This window comes from Pogona vitticeps, chromosome 3 (genome assembly GCF_051106095.1).
Source record: "Pogona vitticeps strain Pit_001003342236 chromosome 3, PviZW2.1, whole genome shotgun sequence".
Lineage (NCBI taxonomy): Eukaryota > Metazoa > Chordata > Lepidosauria > Squamata > Agamidae > Pogona > Pogona vitticeps.
This window is the reverse complement of record NC_135785.1, coordinates 204,150,993-204,165,700: the sequence shown is the minus strand read 5'-3', so window position 1 is coordinate 204,165,700 and position 14,708 is coordinate 204,150,993. Positions and strand designations below refer to the sequence as shown.

The window sequence follows — 14,708 nt, the reverse complement described above, 5'->3', positions numbered from 1 at the left end:
AATATAAGCCCTACCTGAAAAATAAGCCCATTAAGTGAAACCCACCATTGTGCAGCAACCAGATGACATGACTATTAGAATAAACGTAGATTGTTGCACATGAAAAAATAAAACATCCCCTGAAAATAAGCCCTAATGCGTTTTTTGGAGCAAAAATTAATATACAACCTGGGCTTATTTTCAGGGAAACATGGGTAGACTGTGGACTCTGATCACCCCTATGATTGGCGAGTACTTTGGTAATAATCCTGTATAAAAATCATGTGGATTCCATGAGGATCCGTGTATTGGATATATGTTTTTGCACCACTGCAAAGCCATGCCCTGAAGGACTGATGATTTTTGTGTAGTCTGTGGGCACTGATTGCCCCTATGACTGAACAGTGGTCTGTGGATGATCCTTTGTAAAAAAAAAATCATGCAGCTCCATGAGGGTCAGTGCATCATCAGATCAATGTTTTTGCTCCGCTGCAAAGTCATGCGCTGAAGGGCCCATGATTTCTGTGTTGTAGTCTGTGGACTTTGATGGGTTCTACAATTTGATGGTGGTTTTGAGGATCCCATCTAAAAATCGTATGAAATCACAAAGATCCGTGCTTGATTTCATAGACCTGCCTTTTAATTTTTCCCTTTATTGAAGAATAGCTTCAGCTTCTGAAGGGCCTATTTTTCACATCAGATTTCATGTTTACACCAAACCCCATTTAAGCTCCTTTCCCATGCCATTTTTAATATAAATTATCCCATACAAACCACACTTCAGGCTACTGCAAAGGTAGTTCTGAGTAAGCTGCTATGCCCGTGCCATCGCTTCATTACTTCCGTATAACCATGCAACCACTATAAAAGGGAGAACCCTTACGAAAAGAAACGAGGATGGACGCGTCTTTACTGTTCCCTATAGACCCAACAACCTATAGAGAAGAAATAGGACTTTGAAAGTCCCTTTTCTTTTTTCTATTCGCCTTCAGGAGAACAATGACGGCTGTTCATACAGTAGAAAACAAGAAATCCGAGCCTTCGCGGTAACCTCAGTCCTCCTATTTCGTGGGGTTTGCTAGTTTAAATAGTCTACCCGCAGCAAGAGACGCCCTCCCCTTCCCCCGCCTCAGGCCATGAGCTGCCTAAGACAGGTTTTTAATCCACCTCTTTGAGACGGAGGTTCGCCGCGGTCGCTCCCAACAGCCCTAAAGTGTAGACCCACGTCTTGACGGCTGGACTCCCTCGCGCGTGGGTCTGGCGAGACTGCCACATCCCACCACACGCATTTCGGACCGCGTAGCACGTAAAGCGATGCAACCGTCGCCCTCGGTGGCTCCTCAAGACTCGCAGCCGGTGTTCAGTTTGAGGGCGGAGACGCCTCGAGCTTCGGAAACGTTCGCGCCAGGTCAGGAGGATAGCAGCTGTTGCTCCAATTTGGCGGCATGTGTACCGATCTACTGGTTTTGTCTCTATGCTCTGAGGGCTCTAGCGCTGAGCGGACTCGCGGGAAGGGGAAAGAAAACGGCGACGGCGGCGGGGTTACGTTTGGAGACGTCACGATGACGCGACGAGGAAGGCGGGGCGACGCCCTGCGGGGCGAACATCCTGGGGAGGGTTCTGTTGACATGAAGCATTCCGCGGGCTAGACATGGAAGGGGCTGTTGCGCTGCTTGTGGCCTTTGTGGCGCTCGGACTCGCGCCTACTTGTACAGGTGAGCCTGAGTCGCCTTCTCCCTTTCCCTCCCACTGACCGGTTCCCTCCCCCCCCCACGCGCCCTTCTCCTTGGGGCCGGCGAAGTGGGCCGGAGGCTCGTCCCGTTGTCTGTGCGTGGATGGGACGGGCATGAGTGTGCAAAGCTGCGCTCGCCTTCGGTCCGCCACGGCACGCAGGGAAGGCGCTGGGGGGGGGGGTGTAAGTCCCCAGCCCACCTTTTGGGCTTTGCTACCCCTGGGCCTGAAATAACAGTCTACTGTACTCGGAAAAAGATCAAGGGACGTGGTGGCGCTTGCGGGTTAAACCAGCAGTCCTAAGATCGAATTCACAGGGACTTTTCCAGGGAGTCTTCTCTTCTCATGAGATGGCCAAAGTATTGCAGCCTCAGCTTCAGGATCTGTCCTTCCAGTGAGCACTCGGGGTTGATTTCCTTCAGAATTGATAGGTTTGTTCTCCTTGCAGTCCAGGGGACTCTCAGGAGTCTCCTCCAGCGCCACAATTCAAAAGCATCAATTCTTGGGCGGTCAGCCTTCTTTATGGTCCAGCTCTCACTTCCATACATCACTACATACTGGAAAAACCATAGCTTTGACTATTCGGACTTTTGTTGGCAAGGTGATGTCTCTGCTTTTTAAGATGCTGTCGAGGTTTGTCATTGCTTTCCTCTCAAGAAGCAGGCGTCTTTGAATTTCGTGGCTGCTGTCTCCATCTGCAGTGATCATGGAGCCCAAGAAAATAAAAACTGTCACTGCCTCCATATCTTCCTCTTTGATTAGCAGGAGGTGATGGGACCAGTGGCCATGATCTTAGGGTTTTTTTAATTTTTAGCTTCAGACCGTTTTGTGCTCTCTTCTCTTTCACTCTCATTAAGAGGTTCTTTAATTCCTCCTCACCATCTGCATATCAGAGGTTGTTGATACTGTATTTCTTCCGGCAATCTTAATTCCAGTTTGGGATTCATCCAGTCCTGCCTTTCGCATGATGTATTCTTCATATAATAAGCAGGGAGACATTATATAGCCTTGTCGTACTCCTTTCCCAATTTTGAACCAATCAGTTGTTCCACATCCAATTGTAACTGTTGCTTCCTGCCCACATATAGATTTCTCAGGAGATAGATAAGGTGGTCAGGCACTCTCATTTCTTTAAGATCTTGCCATACTTTGTTTTGGTCATCACAGTCAAAGGCTTTTGCATAGTCAATGAAGCAGAAATAGATGTTTTTCTGGAACTCTCTGGCTTTCTCCATAATCCAGCGCATATTAGCAATTTGGTCTCTAGTTCCTCTCCCCCTTCGAAATCCAGCTTGTACTTCTGGGAGTTCTCGGTCCACATACTGCTGAAGCCTACCTTGTAGGATTTTGAGCATAACCTTGCTAGCATGTGAAATGAGTGCAATTGTACAGTAGTTGGAGCATTCTTTGACACTGTTCTTTGGGATTGGGATGTAGACTGATCTTTTCCAATTCTCTGGCCACTGTTGAGTTTTCCAAACTTGCTGGCATATTGGGTGTAGCATCTTAACAGTGTCATCTTTTAAGATATTAAATAATTCAACTGGAATGCCATCACCTCCACTGGTCTTGTTCTTAGACAAGCTTTCTAAGGCCCACTTGACTTCACTTTCCAATTCACACTTCTGCTTCTATTAGGTCCCTACCTTTTTTGTCCTTTATCATGTCCATCTTTGCACAAAATGTTCCTTTAATAGCTCCAATTTTCTTGAACAGATCTCTGGTTTTTCCCTTTCTATTACTTTCCTCTATGTTTAAGAAAGCCCTCTTATCTCTCCTTCCTATTCTTTGGAAAAATGCATTCAATTTTCTGTAGCTTTCCTTATCTCCCTTGCATTTTGTTTCCCTTTTCTTCTCTGCTATTTGTAAGGCCTCGTTGGACAGCCACTTTGCTTTCTTGCATTTCCTTTTCTTTGGGATGGTTTTTGTTGCTGCTTCCAGTACAGTGTTACGAGCTTCCATCCATAGTTCTTCAGGCACTCACCTTTACCTTTACCTTACCGGAAAAAGATCAGGAAAGGGCCACATGGTTTTGGAAACAATATAAATGCAGGAATAAGTGATGTCTTCAATTGACTGTTAAGAATGCAAAACAAAAAAATGAACAGTGAGCTTTTAATGAGAAATCATCTTCTTCATGGCTGTCATCAAGTTCTTATGGGTAGTTCCTAACGTACATGCTGTTATTAATGTCCCAGATTCACATAGCTGATGATGTTGAGGCCAGGTTTGCTTCTTAGATGGAGATAGTGCAGAATGCAAGTTGGTTTCAGGGTCCCCCTCAGCTAGCAATTTGGAATTGATTGCCCATCTCATAAAACAGAGGGCAGAATGGCAATCTGCTTTGGCCTGGATGAAGTGGCCTCTAGCCCCCAACAGCTAATGACAAGTAAAGCTGGTTAGTCTGTAAAGTGTCACAAGCCTCTTGGTTGTTTTAGGTGCAGCAGATGAACACAATTGTCCCTCTGGAAATGTTACTACTTGTTTTCATTTTTTCCATTTGAGAAATTGAGCTTCTGGTGTGTTATGATAAGCCAGGGCTTCCAGGGTTGTTCTATCAGGGCCAGCCTTACCATCAGGCAGAGTCAAAGGACTGCATCAAATAGCAGGTGTTGGGTGTTCTGAAAAGGGAAGCAATTGTTAAGTATTTTAGTTCCCTCTTTCTCTTCCTACATGTGTATGATGCATGTATGTTTGGATAATCATAAGCATTAGTAATGTATCTTTTTAGTTCCTCCCGAGGATAAGAAGTATTAGTGGGCTGTTCTGTCCCATGTGCCAGAAATATGAAGCTGGTTTTGGATAGTATGATGCCATTTGATTCTTGCCTCAAACACTCTGGCTTCTTTAACCTTCCTATAACTGTAATCTGGCTTTCATGGTGGCAGTTTTTAGGGGACCTCTTTCATCTTGTGCAGACCCTGTTTCCCCTAAAATAAGACCTAACCTGAAAATAAGCCCTAGTATTATTTTTCAGGATGCATATAAGCCCTACTCCCAAAATAAGGCCCATTTTAAGTGAAACCCCACCCTCCGCCATTGTGCAGCAACCAGAAGAAGATGACATGACTGTTTGAATAAATATAGATTGTTGTACATGAAAAAATAAGACATCCCCTGAAAATAAGCCCTAATGCGTTTTTGGAGCAAAAATTAATATACAACCCGGTCTTATTTTTGGGGAAACATGGGTAGTCTGTGGGCTCTGATCACCCCTATGATTGGAGAGTACTTTAATGATCCTATATAAAAATCATGTGGATTCCATGAGGATCCGTGTATTGGATATATGTTTTTGCACCACTGCAAAGCCATGCCCTGAAAGACTGATGATTTTTGTGGTGTAGTCTGTGGGCACAGATCGCCCCTATGACTGAACAGTGGTCTGTGGATGATCCTTTGTTTAAAAAAATCATGCAGCTCCATTAAGGTCAGTGCATCATCAGATTAATGTTTTTGAATGGTGGTTTTGGAAGGATCCCACCTAAAAATCGTATGAAATCATGAAGATCCGTTCTTGATTTCATAGACCTGCCTTTTACTTTTTCCCTTTATTGTGTTGTTGAAGAATAGCTTCAGCTCTTTTTGAATAAATGTAGATTGTTGTACATGAAAAAAATAAAACATCCCCTGAAAATAAGCCCTAATGCGTTTTTCGCTCCAAAAAACAATGTAAGACTTTGTCTTATTTTTGGGGAAACAGGGTAGTGGAGAAAAAACTGTATTGAAAATATTGGAGAGGCCTCACGGCAGGTATAAGCATAATCTTTTTTGCTTATTTCCTTTGCTATGATTAGTAATATTTTTCTTTTGCAAACTCAAGATGTGAAAGCTTAGTGGAAGATACAAAGAAAAGGGGGGTTGTAATTATTTTATTGTTTCTTTACTGTTCCTTACATTTATATCACACTCTTCATCCAGATTGTCAGAGCTCAGAGTGTCTTGCATGACCCCATCTTCCTCACAACAAGCCAATGAGGTACATTAGACCAGAGAGACAATAAAGTGATTCTCATCTCAAAGTTACGTACTGAATGTTCATGACTCAGTAGCAACTGGAACCTTGATCTCCCAAGTCTTTGTGCAAGCTTTGAACCAGTCAACTCTATGTCCATGATTTTTTTAGAACAGTTACTTATTCTGTCATACAGTTAAGCATGTAATGCTTTGTAGGTACATGCACTCCCTCTCTCCCTTTTGGACACCAATTCCCAGAATTCTCCAATAATTACCTAAGCAGGATTCTGGGAATCTAATCACACACTTGCAGATGTCTCTATTTTGTTTATCAAGAAAAGGGCCTAGCTGTGAGACTACATCAGCTGCTCTAGCCCTGCTTCCTATGGTTAGTGAAAAAAAGAAAAAGAAAGCTATTGTGGTCCTTCTGTGCCCATTAGGCTCTATAGGCCCTAGGGATGCCTTACATCAGTAATACTTTTGTTTTTACTACTGATGCCACACAACCTGAACAGGTTAATGTTGGATAATTATACAGTGGTGCCTCGCATTACGACGTTAATTCGTTCCAGCAAAATCGCTGTAGAATGAAAACGTAATGTGAAAATAAAAAGCCAATTGAAACGCATTGAAACCCCTTCAATGCATTCCAATGGGCTGGAAACTCAACGTCCAGTGAAGATCCACCATAGGGCGGCCATTTTCGATGCCTGTGCAGCAAGAAATCCGTCCCAGAAAACAGCGGGGAGCCATTTTATTAACCCAGCGACAATTTTGAAACCGCCAATCAGCTGTCCGAAAATCGGCGTTTTGTGAAGAATTGGTTCCCGAAGCAGGGAACCGATCATCGCAAAGCGAAAAAACCCTATTCAGACCATTGTTTTGCGATCGCAATTGCAATCGCAAAAAGATTGTCATAATGCGGGGCAATCGTAAAGCAAGGCACGATTGTATTTCTACATTATGCACAGTCCCCTGCATAGTCTTGTCCCTAACAGAGCCACATATATAAAATAACTGTCTTCAAATTGCCCAGAAGTGCTAATTTGAAGCAAGTTAGTCCTGATATGGATCTTCATAAAATGTTGAGATGCAGTTGGCAGAGGAAAAAAGAACCATTAAAATGAACAATATTTCCATAAGCTTTGAATATTGAAAAAGTATAACTTATGGAGGAATTAAAGGGATCAGAAATGTTAAGATCATAGGACCTTTAAAAAATACTGTTTCCAGTTGGGAAAACAATTTAAATCAAAACAATTTAAAGTCAAATCAAATCTTGTCTTGACATGTATATGCTAAAAATATAAACCAGAACACTTAAACATTACAGAAATTACAGAATGCATGTTTCACTTCCTTTCTGTGGATGCCTGCAACGTTCTGCTACTGCTGCATTTTTTGTTTCTTGTGTCCTCCTTTCATGTCCTGTGCCTACAAGCAAGAGAAGTGAACTTTGCAATGTATACAAATGTATAAATTAGAACCCCCAGCAAGTCTGTGAAGTGAAAGGTGGTTTAATGCTTTTTAGCTTCAGGAAGAGTTTGTCCACTGATATACTGTAGTCACCAAAGGTTCTGATGTTTTTGAATTAAACATACCTGATAACACGTGAAAGAATATGATGAGTACAGAATAATGGGGAATTAGATAATTATATTTATTAAATAAGTACAACTCACCTTTGAGATGAAAGAAAAATGTACCAGGGAACTACTACTACTACTACTACTACTACTACTACTACTACTACTACTACTACTACTACTACTACTAATAATAATAATAATAATAATAATAATAATAATAATAATAATAATAATATAAAAATACATTGTGTCCTAGAATATATGCATTTTAATGCTTTAAATATATGCTATATATATACTATACAGTGGTGTCTCGCTTTAACGATTACTTCGTTAAACGATAAATCCGCTTGACGATCAGTTTTTTGCGTTTGCTTTTGTGATCGCAAAATGATGTTTCGAAGAACGTTTTCACTTCCCAACGATCGGTTCCCTGCTTTGGGAACCGATTCTTCGCATTATGACGATCAAAACAGCTGATCGTTGGGTTTCAAAATGGCCACCTGCTGTGTAAACTGGCTCCCCGCTGTGCTTTGATTTTTCACTTTACAGGTTCCCGAAAATGGCCACCCTATGGAGGATCTTCGCTGGACGCTGAGGTATGTAGCCCACTGAAACGCATTGAACCGGTTTTCGATGCATTTCAGTGGGCTTTTTTATTTCGTTTGACGAGGATTTCGGTCTACAGCGATTTCGCTGGAATGGATTATCCTCGTCAAGTGAGGCACCACTGTTTATGCTCTCTCTCTCTCTCTCTCTCTCTCTCTCTCTCTCTCTGTATGTATGTATGTATGTATGTATGTATGTATGTATGTATGTATGCATGCATGCATGCATGCATGCATGCATGCATGCATGTGTATATATATGCATTTTAATGAATGTATATATGTGTATATAAATATATATACACACAAACAATATATAGAGCATATATATATATGTATGTATGTATGTATGTGTGTATATATATATATATATATAGAGAGAGAGAGAGAGAGAGAGAGAGCATATATAGTATATATTTAAAGCATTACTGTAAATGCATATATATGCATTATATATGGACAAATACAAACTTGTATAACGTGTCATTTCACTTACTGGAGAGCTGTTCCTTGAAGTGTACCAAAAGTTTTAGTGATTTTTTTTGCTGACTGAAAATTGTAGTCAAGTTGCAAGCATAACTTTTTTTGTTCTTCTCCGAAATATCTTTAGGGTTAATATGTTTGGAGCAACCGTACAACATCACTGTCCACATTATTAATGCAAATATCATTCTGAAATGGAACTGGGATAATCCATGTGGTCTTAATGTAACCTTTTCAGCTTGTTACGAAGAGTAAGTTTCCAGTTTACTATAACTTGCAACTGATATTTTTGAAATGTTGTTGGGACTTTGGGTTTAATATGTAAGTTCATATGTTGATATGTCCTCCAACGAAAATGTTTCCAAGATGCTGACCAAAACCCTTCTGGTATTTTATATGTGCACAAGAGGAATGGCATATGTTTTCATGAAAAATAGCAGCTAAACTGTTGAGGTGCTAACATTACTGACTTGACAGTTAATCACTCACATTTTGTACATTTGCTAGAATATCTGCACTATTCCCAGCTGTGTAAACCTCTGCAAGTACAGTATAAGCATTCTATATACAGTTGTGAATTATGTTTCTCCTTACTGCCTAACTGCTCTTAGGTTGTGGTGCAGGACAGAATCCCACATTTCACAATTCTACTTCTCCTAACAATCACTTTCTTCATGAACATATGGAGTGCCAGAATCTTTATTATATGAATGGTGGGAGAAAGCTTGGAAGATAGAAATGACGTATAAGAGTTTTCTTCATAACAAAATACTTTGGAAAAGAGCAGTTAAGATTCTGGTATCCCCCTTTTTATTTTGCATAGTTTTTAGCATGTATACATTACTGAAATAGCACCGTCTACGTTGGCTTGGGTATGTTGTGAGAATGGCTGATGGTTGGATTCCAAAAGATCTCCTGTATGGAGAATTAGTGCAGGGAAATCACCCCAGAGGGAGACCACAGCTGCGTTACAAGGACATCTGCAAGTGGGATCTGAAGACCTTAGGAATGGACCACAACAGATGGAAAACTTTGACATCTGAGTGTTCAGCCTGGAGGCAGGCGGTGCATCATGGCCTCTCCCAATTTGAAGAGACACTTGTCCAGCAGGCCGAGGCAGAGAGCCAGTCCTGAAAGCAGGAAAACCAGGGAGCTGGACAGGGGACAGATTGTATTTGTCTTCAGTATGGAAGGGATGGTCACTCTCGACTTGGCCTTCTCAGCCACACTAGACGCTGTTCCAAGACCTCCATACAGAGCACGTTACCGTTGTTTCTCGAGACTGAAGGATGACTACAACAAGTTTAATCAGATTTCAAAAAGGAGTAAAAAGCAAAAATGTTGTTTTTTGGAATCTGGTTAAATTACTGAAAAACTCACAATGGGAGTCCACTGCTCCCAAAATGTGATTGAATTGGGTTTGACTTTAAATCTTGAATTAGAAGATTTTGCTAGTAGTTGAATTCCTGGGCCAAATTGTCATTTGTCAAATAGCTTAATGAGTGAAATAAAAAAGGAAAAGTGACTCATGGGTTAGTCAAGAACTAACATAATTGATTAATAACATCAAAAGCTAGCTGCTTATAGAATAAATATTTTAGTACTTTATATATTCATGAGTAAGTAGTTTCTTTTCTCCCTTTTAACTATTGGGAATCACTGATTTATATCCTCAGACTTGGGTTGCTTTATTACCTGAATGCTTGTGGGCTCATGAAGCTTGTATTTTGAATGCCTTTCTTTTGAATGTCTCCAGCAAAAATAAAACTGAAAGCTAAAGCGCCCAGCCTCTTAAGGAGCCATGGTTCCCTCCCACCCTAGGATGTGTCCTTGTTCGGTTGAAATTGAGATCAGGAAATCTTCATATACTCCAGCATGGGACTACTCTACATTCTCCTGAAGAGCTATATCTCTATGTGCTGCTCAAACTCTCTTCTCGCAAGAAGAGAGCAGATTCCTTTTTGCAATCAGAGGGGGAAGGGGAGGACTGCAGGATTAGAGAGGGAGGTGGAGGGGAAGGAAGCAGGCAGGGAGGGAGCTGTGAGACTTTGGGTTTAATATGTGGATGAGTGCATTTTGCAATCCCTGCACATGTTGTTACTATACATTGTGTCTGTCCATGTACATCAAAATAAAAATGATTTAGAATCCTGGGGGAAGATAGCCATGTAAGCAGCCAACATGCACCAAAAGAGAAGGTGATTTGCAAGATAAAGTTGTAGGTGTTAATTTTTCAGCCTTCCCACCAATGACATTTTCTCTGTAAACCATACCCACCTACTTCCCCTGTGAAACAGTAAACATGAAGAATATCTGAGAATAAAGGTTACCAAGAGGAAGACTGAAAATGTTTGGGCGGTTAGCCTGTTTCCCTTTATATGTGATTTCTCACCTGTTGCCATTGCTTTGCAATTGTTGGGTGAAAATGCATTCATGTTACCTTATGTCTAGTTGTAATTTAGCTGAGATAAATGGTGCAGCAAAACTGACAAAGCCTGTGGCTACCAGCTAGTGAGAGATACAGACTGAAATTGAAATACATTTGATCAGGAAGTCTTACAAATCCATGATTTATGAGAACTTGTTTGCTTTTTATTACCTTCTCAGATTACAAGAAGATGGGGAAAAGGCTATATCAGAGTGTCAGAATGTAACTATCACAGAATGTGACATCTCATCAACAATAATAAATTATCTTCATGAACATATTGTCAGCGTAAGAGTAAACACCGCAAAAAATCATTCTTCTTGGGCCTCTTTAAAATTTTGGCCTAGTATAGAAGGTATAAATCTATGTCTTGCTTATTTGTATTAAATTGTATCCAATTGTTTAAAATGGGTTTAGTAAGCAACTATACATTTTTCTTGGTTACTTGTCTGACTTTTTGTTAACAATGGCTCAACATAGGTTTATCTCTGAGAGTACAAAATAATTTTCTAGCCATTGCCTCAAATCTTGTTTGTTTGTTTTTTCACACTTATCATATGTATGGTTGTCCTTCCACAGCAGTTGTGTTGGGGTTTTCACAATGCCCGTGCACATATTTAAAACCTGTTGTGTTTAAAAGGGTGATCTTTGGTGTATGTAACTGCAAAGCCAGAGATCACTGAAGCTGTCACGGAGCTCTGCACCTATAGAGTACTTACTGTATGCTCTGTGATTGCCAGTAGGATTCTGTGCATTGTAAAACTGTCTCCCTTTGCTGTGCAACACATGTACGGCAGGGCTTATTTCGGGAATTGCATTGTTCCCCAGCAGCCTAAGTAACCTCCTCATTTTTCTGCTCCGTCCTTGGAAAGAATGGCAGTTAATCCCTTTAGGACTTCTATCCTTTCTGTAATGAGACAAAATGAGAAATTAGATGCATTATTATTCCACAGTAGCAGCCACTTCCTGTCTCCCCATCCATTGGGTCTTATTGTTTAGAGGGTTAAACAGGATGTATATCAGATATGCAATGCTTCACGGTTATATTACCTTGATTTTTCCTGCACACATCACCTCTTTCCTTATAGTCCTCATGACCAAATAAAATGTTACATAGGAAAGATGTAACTTCATGGCCCGCTGTGTGTTTGTCTTTCATGAAATACAGTAAAGAAGGAAAATGCTTTTCTCCTGCACTGTTTGCTTGCTCAGAGTGCTCTCTGTTATTGTTTATCTGTCTGGGAAAGGCCCATTTTCCCATTCAGTGACAAACAGCAGCTGGGGGTGAGAAGAGAATTAACTGATGTGATCTAATTGAGATCCCCTCCCTCGAGAAAAACAAATGATCAGGACATACGGTCACAGAATGTCTAGCATATAGGCGCTGTTGTAACCTAACTCAACAGCAAAGAGATTGCTGAAGAATCACTAAGCCCTCACCATACTGGTTACACTTTCTGGAAACTGAAGTCTAATAACATTTGGGGCTGTGGTCCAAATCGCTGCCAGCCTAATGATTTGATGATGAGGTTAATAATAAAAATAATAAAGTCACAGGTTTTGGTACTTTGGTATAGTTATTGTAGCCTGATAGGAATCTTTCAGTACTGCCTTTTTGCCCCATGATATTCTAATAGCTCTGGGCGAATTAGTTAATATTTCTTTTTTTTTTTAATTTTTTAATTTTATTTTCAAAACTATTGGTAATGGGGAAGGAATACAAAAGGCAAAGGGCAGTGGGGGGGAATGGAAAAAGGGTATTGAGAATAAGAAAACATCAAATGCATAATCACTCAATCTTACATATCAAGTATATAAACATCTAATCTATTCATGTTCCAATAAAGGTTCATCTTTCTTCTTCTTTTTCTTCTTCTTCTTTTGACTATTTTGTCTATGTATTAACCTCTTTAGCTTTCAATTTATACGTGTAATACAGCTTAAATCTATGTTATTCCCACAGCATCAGAACACCAAGGCCAATTGTGAAATATATTCCCTCTTTCACCTTCCTTTTTTCTTGAGAATACACTCAGCAGACCCAAAATAATATAAATCCTGCTCTCCCCTCCCCTTTCCTCCCTGTGCTTGTTTTGTTTCTGCGACTCTTTTTTCTTCCATATTTTAAAAGGGGAAACAATATCATTCAAAGTTTGCTTTTCAACCTCAATTTCCTTATCTGCTATCGCTACATCTCTTACTGGGTGGTCCTCCATCCCTTGTATATTATCTGATATCTTCATCAATACAACCGGTTCTGAGATCTCTTTTTGGTGTAATTTAACCTCTGCTACCTTCCCTCCCCTAGAGCCTCCAATCACGTCTTCCATCTGGTCAATATAATAATTTACCTGCATGAATTTTTGCAACAGTGACATCTGAAAAGAGGTTTTCCAGTCTAGCCACCGATCTGTAATTTTCTCAGGGGGAGGTTCCATTTTCTGTTTCCACTATTTTCACTTAAAATTCCCTCTCCCCTTTACCCCAGTACACATCCAATATTTCTAATATTTCACCTTGCAACTATACCATATTAGCAATAAGATAGCAGGTACATTCAAGTAAGAGATGGAATCTAAAACATAAATCTCTCAAGTGTCTTTGTAGTCCAGTCCTTTTACACGTCGCTAATATCTTCAGACCGGTTGCTTCTTCTTTTCCCTTCTTTTCTCTTCTCCAAGTTTGTTTTAACCTTCACCCGGCAAGACTCTATTATTAGAATGTCATTTGTCAAGATCCCAGTTCAGTTCAAACCACATAGCCCCCAGTTCACAGCTCACAGTCCGTTTCTTCCTTTTACTTCCAGAGACTTCCTTCTCCTCCCCTGAACAGGGAGATCCAGCAATCAGAGTCCCGGCAAATATATTATCCACGGAAAGCAGAGTCCCACACAGTCTAAAAATATATAACCACAGAGGAAAAGGGGTCCAAAGTGAACAGCTTGCAACAGAATTTATTTTTTCAAAGCCCGTCAGTTGATTCTTCAAGAGTTATTCTTCCTCCTTTAATGGAGACACGAGCTATTTCTGCCTGGCTGTTCCTTTAGAAATAACTCGACCTTCAGCTTGGGTAAAGCTGGAATGCTAGGAATGCCGCTCCTTATCTCATTTGGTCATAAATTTGCACACAATCACTTGTTCTTCATTTAATGAGGTTTTTCATAGAACAAGGGCTTCCACTTACTTTGATGTATACTTTCGCCGTGCTTCTGTTTTCTTATTCTCGGCGAACGGAGCTGTCTTTGGCTAGTTGCCAAAAATGGCGCCCGTCTTCGTCTGTGCTGATGTGAATTTCCAGAAGAAAGACAAATCGAGTTGCTGCCCAATCTTCTAACTTCTGTAGCTCACCAGCTGCTGCAGAAGGGTCTCTCCTGACTCTTCCTTGGTCCCCCCCGTTTCTGGAAGGGTCCCAGACCGAAGTGGTTCTAGCTTTCCCCGGGAGCTATTCCCGAGAGCTGCTAGCTTCACCAAGACGAAGCTCCTCCTTCGAATTAGTTAATATTTCTGAAGTTTTCACATGACTGTGATTGGACCATGGCAGAAAGTTTGAGGTTGCAGTGCCAGTGCTCCAGTCCTCACAGAGTTATTAAGTCAAGCTGCTATGTTCTGAGCCACTGTGGAGAATTAAGATATGGCTATATCTAAAGCTATATCTGAACACCTTTGCTGATTTCAGAAGCAAAGCCAAGGTGGCCCAGCTGGCCAACCAGTATATAACCAAAAGGCAGCACCAGGGATCTCAAGAAAGAATCTTGCTTTGAATCTTAAAGAGCCATTGTCAGTCAGAATTGCCAGTACTAGACTAGATAGACAAATGTCCTGGTATAAGGCTGCACACACTGTTCCTGGGACACATTTTAGAAGTAAATTTATTTATTTATTTAGATTTTATACCGCCCATCTAGATGAATCTACTCTGGGCAGTTTACAGTCC

At 40.8% G+C, this 14,708-nt stretch overlaps 1 protein-coding gene across 1 annotated transcript in view; it reads left to right on the top strand.

Annotated features, from left to right (window-relative positions):
* The first annotated feature begins 1,527 nt into the window (after positions 1–1,527).
* The window catches only part of LOC110080372 (interferon alpha/beta receptor 1), a 28,177-nt gene continuing 14,996 nt past the window's right edge, over positions 1,528–14,708 (top strand). The window contains exons 1-3 of the mRNA XM_020796207.3: positions 1,528–1,694; positions 8,475–8,598; positions 10,955–11,130. Of these exons, the coding sequence (XP_020651866.3) occupies positions 1,631–1,694; positions 8,475–8,598; positions 10,955–11,130 (364 nt within the window). The 5' untranslated portion in view covers positions 1,528–1,630. The remainder of the gene's footprint in view (positions 1,695–8,474; positions 8,599–10,954; positions 11,131–14,708) is intronic.